Below are 15951 nucleotides of genomic sequence, written 5' to 3' on the forward strand. Positions count from 1 at the left end.
AGAGACGGGATTTCACCATGTTGGCCTGGCTGGTCTCAAACTCCTGACCTCATGATCTGTCCGCCTCGGCCTCCCAGAATGCTGGGGTTACAGACGTGAGCCACCGCGCCGTGCCCGGCCATGAGGAAACTTTAAAACACTTTTTTTTTTTTTTTAGACGGGGATTTGCTGTGTCCCACAGGCTGCAGTGCAGTGGTGTGATCACAGCTCACTGCAGCCTCGACCTCCAGGGCTCAAGCGATCCTTCCTCCTCAGCCTCTCAAGTAGCTGAGACTACAGGTGCACACCACCACAGCAGGCTAATTAAAAACTTCTAGGCCAGGCGCGATGGCTCACGCCTGTAATCCCAGCACTTTGGGAGGCTGAGGCGGGCGGATCACGAGGTCAGGATATTGAGACCATCCTGGCTAACACGGTGAAACCCCGTCTCTATGAAAAATACAAAAAATTAGCCGGGTGTGGTGGCGGGCGCTTGTAGTCCCAGCTGCTCAGGAGGCTGAGACAGGAGAATGGTGTGAACTCAGGAGGTGGAGCTTGCAGTGAGCCAAGATCGCACCACTGCACTCCAGCCTGGGTGACAGAGCAAGACTGTCTCAAAAAAAAAAAAAAAAAAGAAAAAGACACACATAGACTTGAACAAACGGGCAAATTCCTTGTTCTTTGATGGGATGACAACATCATAAAAATCCAATTCTTAATTCAGAAATGAAACATAATCCCAGTTACAACAGCACCAAAAGCTTTTTGTGGAGTTAATGCAGATTGACGCTGAAGTTCATGTGGGGGCACAGACGTCTGATGGTGCCCAAGAAAACCCAGGAGACAAAACTGATGCTTCCCTGTGGACACTGCAGCATCCTCTAAAGCCACTGTAATTAAGGTATGTGACACATGACCAGGAAGCAGACAGATGGACAAAAATGGAATATCTGGAAATAGACCTAGCAACATGGAAATTTAGTTAATAAAGTGGGTATTTCAGATCAGTGGGGCAGAAATGCAGTTTGTAATGAAAGGTGCTAAGACAACTGGTGAGCTGTCTGAACAAGATGGTTTTACATGTATAAATTACACCATTCAGGCCGAGTGTGGCGGCTCACGCCTGTAATCCCAGCACTGTGGGAGGCCAAGGGGGACAGATCAGTTGAGATCAGGAGTTCGAGACCAGTCTGGCCAACATGGTGAAACCCCATCTCGGCCAGGCGCGGTGGCTCACGCCTGTGATCCCAGCACTTTGGGAGGCCGAGGCACGCGGATCACGAGGTCAGGAGATCGAGACCATCCTGGCTAACACGGTGAAAACCCGTCTCTACTAAAAATACCAAAAAAATTAGCCGGGCGTGGTGGCGGGCGCCTGTAGTCCCAGCTACTTGGGAGGCTGAGGCAGGAGAATGGCGTGAACCCGGGAGGTGGAGGTTGCAGTGAGCCGAGATCGCGCCACCACACTCCAGCCTGGGCCACAGTGAGACTCCATCTCAAAAGAAAAGAAAAGAAAAACCCCATCTGTACTAAAAATACAAAAATTAGCCAGGCATGGTGGTGCGGGCCTGTAATCCCAGCTACCCAGGGGGCTGAGGCAGGAGAATTGGTTGAGCCCGGGAGGTGGAGCTTGCGGTGAGCCGAGATGGCGCCACTGCACTCCAGCCTGGGTGACAGAGCGAGACCCCGCCCTCCCCCCCCCACCCAAAAAAATTACACCGTTCACAGGAATAAGCTCCAAATGGATCAGGGATCTAAATGTGGACAAAACGTGCACACGTGGGTGATGTGAATGGTTTCGGGGCGGTTGGGAAGAGGGCCTGGCCAGCAGGGGGCGGTAGCGCAGGCAGGCCGGGTTCCGCGGTGCCTCGCCGGCTTCGGGGTGGGGGTCACCACTCAGAAGGGGAGGAGAGCGAGGGACTTCCGGGGGAAGGAACTCGGTGAGGAACTCGGGGGATCGGAGAGGGGCTCGTGTGCTGGGTGACAGTGACACACTCAGCAGCCCGGCGGGAGCCGCGGCCGGTACCGTCTGAAGGGCAGCCGGGGCTGGGGGACCGACAGCTCTCAGGTTTCGGTTTTTCTGTGGCTAGCGGATGTTTGGCGCCATTTCACAGGGTACACAGGGCAGACGGGACCTAGATGACGACAAATCTGCGTGTTTGGGCTCTGTTTAAAACAGACCTCAGCCAGAGTCTTGAAGAGCAGAACCCGGAGTGTTGAAGTCACAAGAGATCAAAATCCCTACGGCGTGAAATCCTGAAAACGGCAAATCCCAAAGGACGAAACGCCCGAAAATGATGTCATCCTTTCAGTGTTTTCTTCTTTTTTCTTTTTTTTTTTTTTGAGTCAGGATCTCGCTCTGTCGCCCAGGCTGCAGTGCAGTGCCGCTATCGTGGCTCACTGCAGCCTCAGCCACCTGGGCTCGAGTGGTCCTCCCACCAGAGCCTCCCACACTGCTGGGATTACAGGCGCCAACCACCTTGCCCAGCTAGAGAGTTATTTTTAAACTTCTTTAAAAGACAGTTAGACTGGACATGGTGGCTCACGACAGGAATACCAGCAATTTGGGAGCTCAAGCTGGGGGGATCGCTAGAGTCCAGGAGTTTGAGACCAGCCTGGGAAACAGGGAGACCGTGTCTCTACGAAAAAAAGTTTAAAAAATTAGCCGGATGTGGTGGCTCACGCCTGTGCTTCCAGGTATTCTGGAGGCTGAGGCAGGAGAATGGCGTGAAAAAAAAAAAATATATATATATATATATATTTACTATACAATATATATTTATGTGTGTTATATATATATATATATATAAATATAGATAGATGATCAGGAAAGACGTGAGAATGTGTTCAGTGTACACCTGAGGCTGAGCATCAGCACAGAGGCAGCCCACAACAACAAAAACCAAAACCCAGCAAACCCTGGGGAATGGGGAGAGTCTGACTTTCAGAGTTACATTATTAGATTCAAACGTCTAATTTTTTTTTTTTTTTTTTTTTTTTTGAGACGGAGTCTCGCTCTGTCACCCAGGCTGGAGTCCAGTGGCGCGATCTCGGCTCACTGCAAGCTCTGCCTCCCGGGTTCAGGTGATTCTCCTGCCTCAGCCTCCCGAGTAGCTGGGAGTACAGGCGCCTGCCACCACGCCCGGCTAATTTTTTAATGTATTTTTAGTAGAGACGGGTTTTCACTGTGTTAGCCAGGATGGTCTCAATCTCCTGACCTTGTGATCCGCCCACCTTGGCCTCCCAAAGTGCTGGGATTACAGGCGTGAGCCACTGTGCCCGGCCTCAAACGTCTAATCTTTAACAAAAGTTCCAAGCGGGCCAAGGGCACAGATGCTGCCTGCACCTGCACAGCCACCCACCGTCGACAGGAGAGCAGAGGCACCAGGCCTGCTCCCACCACAGGGAGAAATGGGCTCCCCAGCCCGGCTCTGGGCTGGTCAGCAACCCCCACTCCCCACCCTGCCTGCTCAAAAGAAAAGGTCCTCCGGCCTCCAGCCCCCTCCACCCTCCCTCCAGGAACTTCCTGACTGTGCGCTGGGCCTGTGCAGGTGTTGAGCCACACCCATGCCCTCCCAGGGGGCGGGGTCTCAAAGGGGAGAGCAGGTGCCATAGTCAACAGGAGGGAGGGCTTCTGGCCAAGGTGGCAAGGAGGCTCCAGGAGGAGAGGGCAGTGTTGACCTTGGGCGTTGAGGGATGAGGAGTCCTGTAGGCAGCAGTGGAAAGGAAGGTGCTCCAGGCAGGGGGCCTCGGGGAACAAGGGGATGCTGGAGTGTCACTGGTGATGAATCTGTTCGGGTCTGCAGCAACCTCAGTTCTTGCCTCCTTAGAAGAAAGAATTCAACCGAGGGGCATAAGGCAGAGGGAGAGACCGAGGCACGCTTCAGAGCAGAAGTGAAGTTTATTAAAAAGCTTTAAAGCAGGAAGGAAAGTACGCCTGGAAGAAGGCTAGGAGGGCACCTTGAAAGACCAGTGTGTGGTTTGACCTTCTGACTTGGGGTTTGATACAGTGACATAATGCGGGGTCTTGCATTACTTCTCCCCACCCACCCAGCTCCTGAGATCTTACCGGGAAGCTGCCGATCACCAGCTTCGGCTGTTGTCTATCTGTTAGGAGGCTCTTTCCCTGGCGCTGTCTGTGACCAATTATTACATTACAGAGACAGTTAACAACCTACCTGACCATCACCTCATGGTGGCCAGCACTCCTGTTGTGTGTGTGTGGTGGTGGGGAGCCCTCTCCTGCCCTGCTTATACCCCCTAGCTACCCACACTAACATTTCCCCCCGCAGGAGTCCAAGAGCCCAGTTCTTGAGGGAAATGGACAAAGGTCAGTCTTCTGTAACTGCTGTCTGCTGACAGAGGGGCGGCGGTGGTGGTTCTGTGAGTCTTGGCCTCTTGCTGTCAGGGCACGGTTGGCTCCATGGGTTAGTGAAAGTGGTGGCCAGCCAGGGAGCGGTATCCAGGGAGACGGGCAGGATTGTGCCTCTGTCCTGTCCCCCTGATGGGCAGGCAGTCCAGGGGTCCCCTGTAGAAGGGTGGCTCTTGAATATTGAGAGGACCTATCTCTCACTGAGGACCACCTGGAGCTTGATGACCTGAAGGCAAGAGGAGACAAATCAGGTTATTAGATTTAGAAGAATGTTTGTCTGGGCACGGTGGCTCACGCCTGTAATTTCAGTGCTTTGAGAGGTTGAGGTGAGCAGATCACCTGAGGGACAGGAGTTCAAGACCAGCCTGGGCAACATGGTGAAATCCTGTCTCTACTAAAAATGCAAAAGTTAACCAGGCGTGGTGGTGCACGCCTGTAATCCAGCTACTCGGGAAGCTGAGGCGGGAGAATTACTTGAACCTGGGAGACAGAGGTTGCAGTGACCCCGCCATTGCACTCCAGCCTGGGCGAGACTCAGTCTCAAAAAAAAAAAAGATTTAGGTAGCTTCGCCCGGCTGGCAGACATGTATGGGCACCCGTGAGGGTCGGAGCAAAGGGCCAGATGGGACCACCGCTGGCTTCACCAAAGTGCCACAGGATCCACCTCCTATTCTAAGGGACCCCAGGGATACCCACGTCCTCGGTGGCATCATAGACACAGCCCACACACCACCCAGCTAAGGGCCATAGCCATGACGCAGGCCTAAGAAATGAACCCCAGCACCTGCGGCTGCACCCTCCCTGTCCTGCCCATTTCAAGAGGGACTTGGGCAGCGGCTGGAGAACTGTGCTCAGTGGCATTTCCCGGTGAGGTGCTTGACCCTTGGCCTCAGCTCTGTGCCTCCCCATCCCCTTTCCAGTTCCTGGCTCTTTTCATCCAGCTTAATCTGCTGGGGGCCATGCTATCCCTGAGTTTTTACTTTAAAATCTTAACGTTTTGAACATATGTGTGTATGTATCTTTATAATAGGATGATTTACATTCCTTTGGGTATATACCCAGTAATGGGATTGCTGGGTCAGATGGCACTTCTGATTCTAAATCTTTAAGTAATCGCCACACTGTCTGCCACTATGGTTGAACTAATTTACACTCCCACCAACAGTGTAAAAGTGTTCCTTTTTCTCCACAACCTTGCCAGCATATGTTGTTACTTTGCTTCTTTTTTTTTTTTTCTTTTGTTTTGAGACAGTCTCACTCTGTCGCCAGGCTGGAGCGCAGTGATGCGATCTCGGCTCACTGCAACCTCCGCTTCCCGGGTTCAAGCGATTCTCCTGCCTCAGCCTCCCAAGAAGCTGGGATTACCGGCATGTGCCACCATGCCCGGCTAATTTTTTTGTATTTTTAATAGAGACGGGGTTTCACCATGTTGGCCAGGCTGGTCTTGAGCCCCTCACCTCAAGTGATCTGCCCTCCTCGGCCTCCCAAAGTGCTGGGATTACAGGCGTGAGACACTGCGCCCGGCCCATCTGTTGTTTCTTGACTTTTTTTTTTTTTTCAGACGGAGTCTTGCTCTGTCACCCAGGCTGGAGTGCATGATGCCATCTTGGATCACTGCAGCCTCCGCCTCCCAGGTTCAAGCAATTCTTCTGGTTCAGTGGGGTCCCGAGTAGCTGGGATTCCAGGCACCTGCCACCACGCCCGGCTAACTTTTGTATTTTTAGTAGAGATGGGGTTTGGCCATGTTGGCCAGGCTGGTCTCAAACTCCTGACCTCAGGTGATCCACCCGCCTTGGCCTCCCAAAGTGCTAGGATTACAGGCATGAGCCACCATGCCTGGCCTGTTTCTTGGCTTTTTAAAAAATTGCCATTCTGACTGGCGTGAGATGGTATCTCACTGTGGATTTGATTTGCATTTCTCTAATGATCAGTGATGTTGAACTTTTTTTCATATGTTTATTGGCTGCATGTATGTCTTCTTTTGAGGAGTGTCTGTTCATGTCCTTTGCCCACTTAAAAAATTTTTTTTTTGTAAATTTGTAAGTTCCTTATAGATTCTGGATATTAGACCTTTTTCAGATGTAGAGACTGCACAAATTTTTTCCCATTCTGTAGGTCTCTGGTTAGCTCTGATAGTTTCTTTTGCTGTGCAAAAGTTTAATTAGATCTTTAGTTTAATTAGATCCTGTTGGTCATTTTTTGCTTTTGTTGCAATTGCTTTTTGTGATTTGATCATTGCAGCACTATTCACAATAGCAAAGACATGGAATCGACCCCAGGGTCCATCAATGATAGACTGGATAAAGAAAATGTGTTACATGTACATATACACCATGGAATACTATGCAGCCATAAAAAAGAAGTGAGATCATGTCCTTTGCAGGGACATGGGTGGAGCTGCAAGCCATTATCCTCAGCAAACTAACGCAGGAACAGGAAACTAAACACGGCATGTTCTCACTTATAAGTGGGAGCTGAACAACATGAGCACATGGACACAGGGAGGGGAACAAAGCACACTCGGGCCTGTTGGGGGAGGGCGGGGGCGGGAGGGCATTAAGAAAAATAGCTAATGCATGTCCGGCTTCATACCTACGTGATGGGCTGATGGGTGCAGCAAACCACCACGGCACACGTTTACCTATGCAACAAGCCTGCACATCCTGCACGTGTACAGCAGATATTAAAAAAAATAATAATAAATCCGACGTTCCTGAAAGCTGACTGGGCATTAGTGGATCCAAGCACCAAACAGGACGTCAGGTGGAGACGTGGGACAGAGGCGGGTGGAGAGAGAAGCCGGCGGGATCCAAGGCCCCAGGGCAGGCCCTGGCAGCGATGTGGCAGCCCCTCTGCAGTTTCCACGCTGGTAGTCGTGAAGTAAATTCTAGGCCCTGCTCCCCAACCGGCGCGGGCCGCCCTCGCCTTCAGCTCCAATCCTGCTGCGCCCCAGGCCGCCCCGCTCCTGGCAGGCCCCGGGCTCTGACTCAGCCCCCCGCCTAGCCCCTGGGAGCAGCCTCTCCGCGGGACTGGCCTGTGCGCGCGCGTCTGCGGCACCGTCGGACCAGGGGCCGCCCCCGAGCTAGGAGCCCAGGAGGACGGCCAGGTGGCCCGGGGCAGAGGCGTCAGGGAGGATGGAGAAGGGACACCCAGGGCCTAGGCGGGCTGGGGGGAGGGAGGGCGGCGGGACAGTAAGGAAGTGGGTGCACCTGGGTGACCCAGCTGCGCAGGAGCGAGCAGGGGCTCGGGGCGCGCGGACTCCAGGCGCTGGACTGCGGCGTGGAGCAGCGCTGGGGGAACCGCTCGGGGTTCAGCGAGGATTGCTGGGCGGGGCGTGCGAGGAGCGAAGCTGGCCGGGGGCGGGGCCTGAGTCGAGTCGGGGCGGGGCCTAGACCGGGGATTGCCGTGGTGGGCGGGGCGTGAGTCGTGAAGGGGCGGGTCTTGCAGGGGCGGGGCCTTGAGGGGCGGAGCTTGCGGTGACCAGCGAGGGGGCGGGGCTTAGAGCCACTAAGAGGCGGGACCCAGTGAGGGCTAAACATGGGGCGCCGGGGGCGTGGCGCGGGGCGCAGGTGCACGCAGGTTGCCCGCGGGCGCGCGTGGTCCGGCGGGAGTCCCGGGGTGGTCCCCGCGTGGGGCCGGAGGCGTCCGCGCGGGCGGGGCGAGGTCGGGGAGGGCAGCTGCCCGCCCTCCTCGGCACTGGGAGCTTTCGGCTGGTTCTGCGGGAGGAGCTCCCAGGTGACCCGCGGGTTCTGAAACCGCCGCTCGGGAGCTCGGGGCCTGCGCGGCGTCTACGGGGCGAGCGAGGGAGAACTGACGCCTGTTGCCCGGATCCTTCTCCCCTTCCGAGAACCAGGTAGGTCGCGTTTATTTTCAAGTCCGATTGTTTTCGCGGTAACATTTGTGAGAAACATCACGGTGGATCCTGTGGGTCGCTGAGTTTTCTGACTCCCGGTTTGTCTTATTTTGCTTTGTCTTATTTGGCTCTGCGCTCGCGTTAACAATTCGAATTGGCACGTTTCTGCGTTTAAGAACGCTGTTGGCTTCCTCACACTTAGATTGAGGTGGAACTCACGTCACATAAACCGGGTCGCAAGGCTCAGCTCAGTGGGGCCCCCCCACAGTGTTGCGGGACCAGCACCTTCCCGGGCTCCGGAACAGCTTCTACCCGAGAAGAGCCCGGCCCGTCGGCAGCCGATCTCTGCGCCCCTCCCGGGCCCTGCAGCCCCCGCCCTGCTCCGCGGACCAGCCTGTTCTGACCTCCGTTCAATGGAGCCCTACGTGCTGTGGCTTTTGTGTTCCAGCGTCTTTCGCTTAGAATCGCGTCTTCAAGGTTCGTCCGCGGTGGAGCGGGGATCAGGCCCGTGTTCCTTTTCAGGAGTAAATAATGTTCCCTGGTATAGAGACCGCGCTGAGATAGGACCTGGGCCACCCCCTCTGATTATTTCCCGCCCACCCCCTCACTGGCGCCAACCCCACGGAGACCTCGCAGGTGCCGTGAGAAAGTGGAGATGAGCAGAGTCTGGACGCATGCGCGGGGCCGGGAGGTGCCGGCCGCAGCCTGCGCCGTCTCCTCATGCGGAAATCTGCACCCGGGGCGGAACTCGCCGGTGTCTTCCGCGCGCGCCGCGCACGTGTCGGCATCCTTTCTAGTGCGCCTGCGCATCCAGCACCGCATGCACCTGCGCTGACGCTCGCTGACAGCGGTACCCTCCTGGGAAGCCACGCAGGACCCGTCTTCGGGAGCCTGAGAGCCTCCTTCCCGGGCGCCAGTCTTAATAAACTTTGTATGTGTGTGATGGAGCCTCGCTCTTTTGCCCAGGCTGGAGTGCAGTGGCGCGATCTCGGCTCACTGCAACCTCCGCCTCTCGGGTTCAGGCAATTCTCCCGCCTCAGCCTCCCTAGTAGCCGGGACTACAGGTGCCCGCCACCACAACCTGCAAATTTTTTTTTTTTTTTTTTTTTTTTTTTTTTTTTTTGGTTACAGATGGGGTTTCACCATGTTGCCCAGGCTGGTCTCGGACTCCTGACCTCAGGTGACCTGCCCGCGTTGGCCTCCCAAAGTGCTGGGATTACAGGCATGAGCACCACGCCGGCCTTAATAGACCTTATCTGGGAGAAGTTTGTCTGGCCTCGTGTCAGTTTCTGTTGCGTGGCAAGGTAAGAACCTGCAGCAGTAACAGCATGGAGACTGATTTCGCTTGTCCCTTTCTCTCTGGATGGACGTGTGGGTGGTTTCCACTCTGCGTTCTCTGACGGTGCCATGAGGAACATTGAGTTCCTATTTTCAGTTCTTTAGGGTATAAACCTATGGTTCAAATTGGGAGGTCCTATGGTAATTCTGTGTTTAAGCCTTTGTACCCTTTACTTTTTCTTTTAAAGTACTTTTAAATTTTAATATTTTAAATGATGGAAAAATATACATAACATAAAACCTACCAAACCATTTTTAGCTGAACAGTTCAGTGGCATTAAACTTACGTAACCATCATGGTGGTCTATTTCCAAATTTTTTCTTCCCAAAAAGAAAGCACGAGGCCGGGCGCGGTGGCTCACTCCTGTAATCCCAGCACTTTGGAGGGCCGAGGTGGGCGGATCACAAGGTCAGGAGATCGAGACCATCCTGGCTAACATGGTGAAACCCCGTCTCTACTAAAAATACAAAAAATTAGCCGGGCATGGTGGTGGGCGCCTGTAGTCCCAGCTACTCGGTAGGCTGAGGCAGGAGAATGGTGTGAACCAGGGAGGCGGAGCTTGCAGTGAGCCAAGATTGCCTCACTGCACTCCAGTCTGGGCAATAGAGCAAGACTCTGTCTCAAAAAAAAAAAAAAAAAAGCATGCATTTAAGCAGTAACTCCCCATTGCCCCCACGCACCCACTCCTGGTTAACCTCTCTTCTCTCTGTCTCTGAACTTGCCTCCTGTGTGGACCTTGTGTAAGTGGAATATTGCAATATTTGTCCTTCGCCTAGCCTCATGTTCTCAAGGTTCATTCATCTGTGTTGCAGCCTCTTTCCATAATTGGTTCCATTATATGAATGTTGAAACTGGCCCAGTTGTCACATAGAACTGATGTTTATGGTTTCTTTTAAATAAACATAGAAATTGGCCCTCCGAATCTTAAAACTTGAGAAAGTTACATTTGTCCTATCTGAGTTCCTTTCTCAGGAAACCAACCATTGGGCCTCCAGATCGCACCAAGAAGCTGAAATCCACCAGATCACAGCATCTGGACAATGAGATGCGAGACCCCTCACCCCTCATGATTGCCCAGCTGGCCACCTGCTCCCATTGACCAGCTCTTCCTTACCCTCCCTAATTCCCGTTTTCTCACGCACAGATGCATTTCTTCCCTGCTAAAAACCCCTAATTTTAGGCGGTTGAGGTCATGGGGTGACTCTGAGTAACAGTCAGGGGAACCTCCAAATGGGTTTCCGAGGTGGCTGCTCTTTACATTACCATGAGCAGTACAGGGGGCGCGGTTTCCCCACAGCCTTGCCGTCGCTTACCTCCCATTTTCAGTGATTTTATTTGAGAAACACACATTCACCCGTCCAAACCCAAGGAATGGACTTGGAGACTTGAGGAACAGGCGGAGCTCGCAGTGAGCCGAGATAGCACCTCTGCACTCCAGGAGGCTGAGGCAGGAGAATGGCGTGAACCCGGGAGGCGGAGCTTGCAGTGAGCCAAGATCAGACCACTGCACTCCAGCCTGGGCAACAGAGCGAGACTCCGTCTCAAAAAAAAAAAAAAAAAAAAAAAAAAGGACCATTTAAAATGTTTTCTTACATTTTATTGTAGTAAAATACATGTAACATAAAACTTACTATCTAAGCGATTTTAAGTGTGCAGTTCAGTGGTATTAAATACATAATATGTCATCTTGTGCAACTATCAACCCCGTCTCCTTTTTTCCTTTTTTGTTTTTTGAGACGGAGTCTCGCTGTGTCGCCCAGGCTGGAGTGCAAGGGCACGATCTCGGCTCACTGCAACCTCCATTTCCCGGATTCAAGCGATTCTCCTGCCTCAGCCTCCCGAGTAGCTGGGATTACAGGCACATGCCACCACGCCTGGCTAATTTTTGTATTTTTAGTAGAGACGGGGTTTCACCATGTTGGCCAGGATGCTCTCAATCTCTTGACCTCGTGATCTGCCCGCCTCATCCTCCCAAAGTGTTGGGATTACAGGTGTGAGCCACCGTGCCCGGCCACCGCCCGATTTTTTCTATTGATTTCCTGTTTTCAATTTCATTGATTTCTCTTCTAATTTTTATTTAGTTATTTATCTTTTCTTCTTCCTGCTTTCATGGGGTTAACTTGCTCTTCTTCTTGCTTCCCAAGGTGAAACTTCGGATGACTGATTGTAGATCTCGCCTCTTCTCTAATACATACATTCCGTGCTATCACTTGGCCACTATGCATTGCTTTTGCTGCATCCCACAAGTTTTGATAAGTTGTGTTTTATTTTCATTTAAATATATATATATTTTTTATTTATTTATTATTTTTTTGAGACGGAGTCGCTCTGTCACCCAGGCTGGAGTGCAGTGGTGTGTTCTCAGCTCACTGCAAGCTCTGCCTCCTTGGTTCATGCCATTCTGCCTCAGCCTCCCGAATAGCTGGGACTACAGGCGCCCACCACCATGCCTGGCTAATATTTTTTGTATTTTTAGTACAGATGGGGTTTCATCGTGTTAGCCAGGATGGTCTCGATCTCCTGACCTCGTGATCCACCCACCTCGGTCTCCCAAAGGGCTGGGATTACAGGTGTGAACCAGCGCGCCCAGCCAGAAATATATATATATATATATTTATATACATACATACACACACACACACACACACACACACACACATACATTTTTTTTTTTTTTTTGAGTCACAGTTTCGCTCTTGTTGCCCAGGCTGGAATGCAAGGGCATGATCTTGGCTCACTGCAACCTCCACCTCCTGGGTTCAAGTGATTCTCCTTCCTCAGCCTCCCAAGTAGCTGGGATTACAGGCACGCGCCACCACGCCCAGCTAATTTTTTGTATTTTTAGTAGAGACGGGGTTTCACCATGTTGGTCAGGCTTGTGGCGAGCTCCCGACCTCAGGTGATCCGCCCGCCTCTGCCTCCCAGTGCTGGGATTACAGGCGTGAGCCACCGCGCCCGGCCTCATTTAAAATATTTTTAAAGTTCTCTTGAGATTTCTTATTTGACACGTGTTATTTGGAGGTGTGTTATTTAATCTCTAAGTATTCTGGCATTCTCCAGCTATCCTTCTCTTATTGATTGCTAGTGTAATTCCGTTGTGGTCTGAGAATGGACATTGCATGAGTTCTATTGTTTTAAATTCGTTAAGGTGCGTTTTTACAGCCCAGAATGTGGCCTGTGTGGGTGACTGTTCCAGGTGGGCTTAGGAAGAACAGGTATTCTGTGGTTGGATGAAGCGGTCTGTAGGTGTCCATTATATCCAGCTGATGGATGGTCCTGTTGAATTCATCATGTTCTTACTGAATTTCTGCCTGTTGGATCCACCCATTTCTGATAGAGGGGCACAGACGCCAACTGTAACAGTGAATTCATCTGTTTCTCCCTATGGCTCTCTCTCTCTAAACAAGTTCTAACACGTCATTCAACACAGGCCTACTGGTAACAAATTTCTTAAATTTATGTCTGAGAAAGTCTTTATTTGTCCTTTAGTTTAGACAGATAATTTTTCAGGGTATAGATTCCTGGGCTGGTGGTTATCTTGTCCAAGCACTTTAAATATTTCCCTCGTTTCGGCCAGGCGAGGTGGCTCACGCCTGTGATCCCAGCAGTTTGGGAGGCCGAGGCGGGTGGGTCACGAGGTCAGGAGATTGAGGTGAAACCCAGTCTCCACTAAAAATACAAAAAATTAGCCGGGCGTGGTGGGGGGCGCTTGTAGTCCCAGCTACTTGGGAGGCTGAGGCAGGAGAATGGCGTGAACCCGGGAGGCGGAGCTTGCAGTGAGCTGAGATGGCGCCGCTGCACTCCAGCCTGGGCAACAGAGTGAAACTCCATCTCTCAAAAAAAAAAAAAAAGCTGTTGTAAACAGGTCTTTAATAAGGAGGTGGCGAGGCTGGGTGCAGTGGCTCATGCCTGTAATCTCAGCACTTTGGGAGGCCGAAGTGGGAGGATCGTTAGAGCCCAGGATTTTGAGTTTGAGACCAGACTGGGCAACATAGCAAGACCGTGTCTCTAGAAAAAATTAAAAATCAGCTGGACCGGGTGTGATGGCTCACAGCTGTAAAATCCTAGCATTTTGGGGGGCCGATTGCTTGAGCCCAGGGGTTCATGACTAGCCCGTCTTGAATAGTGAGACCCCGTCTCTACAAAAAATAACAAAATTAGCCAGGCGTGGTGGTGTGCACCTCTAGTCCTAGCTACTCAGGAGGCTGAGGCAGGAGGATTGCTTACGCCTAGGAGTTGGTGGGTACGATGAGCCACGATTGAAGCACTGTACTCCAGCCTGGGCAACAGAGCGAGTCCCTGTCTCCCATAATGAGGAAGTGGTGAGGTCTGGGGAGGAGAGGTGTTCTGTAGCCCTGTGATCAGGCCTCCATCTTTGATGAGCCTTTGCCCTTCACAAGCTCTCAGCTGTCCCCCGCCACCACCCTTAGAGGCAGAGGATGGCTACAGTGGACTTTGCTGTATTTCCCTCCCCTAGGTTAGTTAGGCCGTCAAGTCCCCAATAGCCTAGACTCTGGTTAAACTGGTTCTCCTGAGGGCGGATTTCTTTTTTCTTTTTTTAAGTTCTGGGACACATGTGCAGAACGTGCAGGTTTGTTACGTAGGTGTACACGTGCCGTGGTGGTTTGCTGCATCCTCTCAACCTGTCATCTGGGTTTTAAGCCCTGCACGTATTAGGTGTTTGTTCTCATGCTGGCCCTCCCCTTGCCCCCACCCGCCGACAGGCCCCGGTGTGTGATGTTCCCCTCCCTGTGTCCATGTGCTGTCATTGTTCAACTCCCACTTATGAGTGAGAAAATGCGGTGTTTGGTTTCCTGTTCCTGTGTTGGTTTGCTGAGAATGATGGTTTCCAGCTCCATCCTTGTCCCTGCAAAGGACATGAACCCATTTTTTTCCTAAAGAGAGCAGAGCGCTCTGGCGTATTTCAAAATGGTCCCTTCTCCTCTGTCTCTACTAGAGCCCTGAGGGGGTTTTCTCTGATTTTCGCTGTGAGAACCTGGCAGCATTCCAGGAAGTAAAATTCACAAGAGCATGGAGACCTCCTGTGAGTGGGTCCTCCTGGGAGTCCTTAGCTCTCAGACTTGTTCACATGCTACTGAGAAAGCCGGTTGCCCAAAAGATGGGGTCCTTCCCTGTTTGGTGTCACGAAGCCGATACATGAAACCGAAGCCGACTTTATTCAGTGGCGACGGACTGAGAAGCAGGAGCTTGGCCCACAGTTCAACTTCTCAACAGGTGAGCGGTCAGGGGTTAAATGTAGGTAGGGTTTCTGTACTGAAGGGGCTGGACGTGAACAGCGAGGGGAAGAATATTCATGTCTTCTGGAAATGGGCGGTGAACTTCCCGCTGTCATCCTTTCCTTGGCTGCTTTTGTCAGTTGTCATGGCTCTAACCAGTCTCAACTATTCGGGTTAAAAGAGGAACTTTTTATCACAGGCATCCTGTTTCTTTTTTTCTTTTTTTTTTTTTTTTGAGACGGAGTCTCGCTCTGTCGCCCAGGCTGGAGTCCAGTGGCGCGATCTCGGCTCACTGCAACCTCCGCCTCCCGGGTCATGCCATTCTCCTGCCTCAGCCTCCCGAGTAGCTGGGACTGCAGGTGCCTGCCACCATGCCCGGCTAATTGTTTTGCATTTTTAGTAGAGACGGGGTTTCACCGTGTTAGCCAGGATGGTCTCGATCTCCTGACCTCGTGATCCGCCCACTTCGGCCTCCCAAAGTGCTGGGATTATGGGTGTGAGCCACCGCGCCCAGCCGGGTGTCCTGTTTCTTAAACACAGTTGGCAAAGGGTAGAAGTTCAGCAACGCAGGCATCGCACCAGGTCACACACACCCAGCCCCAGCACTTCGTCATCCGGTTCAGGTTTTCCAGCCCTGGATCCTGTGGAGGCGTCAGCCCCAGTCCGCTGAGTCTGTCTCCTGATCTGGGGCAGCGGTTTGCCCTGTGGCCTCTCCTCTCTCACAGACCTAAGAAGGACCGTCGATATTTTCCAGCCTGTTATAGCCTTTTACTTGTTGGGATAGAATATGGCCAGTTCCAAACTTCCTACGTGCGGGAGACCTGGGGTCCACACATTTCCTTAACACCATCGTCTTTCTCCTCTCCTGAAATTCCAAAGACAGGAATGTCAGGCCTTTTGTTGTTCCGCAGCTACCTGAGGGTCTAGTCTTTTTTTTTTTTTTTTTTTTTTTTTTTTCTGACATAGTAACACTTTATTTGAAAATATGAAACTGGCGGGACAAGAGAAATAAAATTTAAAAAACAAAACAAGTCCAGGCCGGGTGGCTCACGCCTATCATCCCAGCATTTTGGGAGGCTGAGGCGGGCGGATCACCTGAGGTCAGGAGTTCAAGACCATCCTGGCAACGTGGTGAAACCCTGTCTCTACTAAAAATACAAAAATGAGCCAG

General features: G+C 52.2%; 1 protein-coding gene across 1 annotated transcript in view; it reads right to left on the minus strand.

The window, feature by feature from the left end:
• Positions 1-3861: 3861 nt before the first annotated feature.
• Positions 3862-15951, minus strand: part of ANKRD11 (ankyrin repeat domain containing 11) — a 243941-nt gene continuing 231851 nt past the window's right edge. Inside the window, exon 13 of the mRNA XM_055364543.2 lies at positions 3862-4577. Within this exon, the coding sequence (XP_055220518.2) occupies positions 4542-4577 (36 nt within the window). The 3' untranslated portion in view covers positions 3862-4541. The remainder of the gene's footprint in view (positions 4578-15951) is intronic.

Source organism: Gorilla gorilla, chromosome 18, assembly GCF_029281585.2.
Source record: "Gorilla gorilla gorilla isolate KB3781 chromosome 18, NHGRI_mGorGor1-v2.1_pri, whole genome shotgun sequence".
NCBI lineage: Eukaryota > Metazoa > Chordata > Mammalia > Primates > Hominidae > Gorilla > Gorilla gorilla.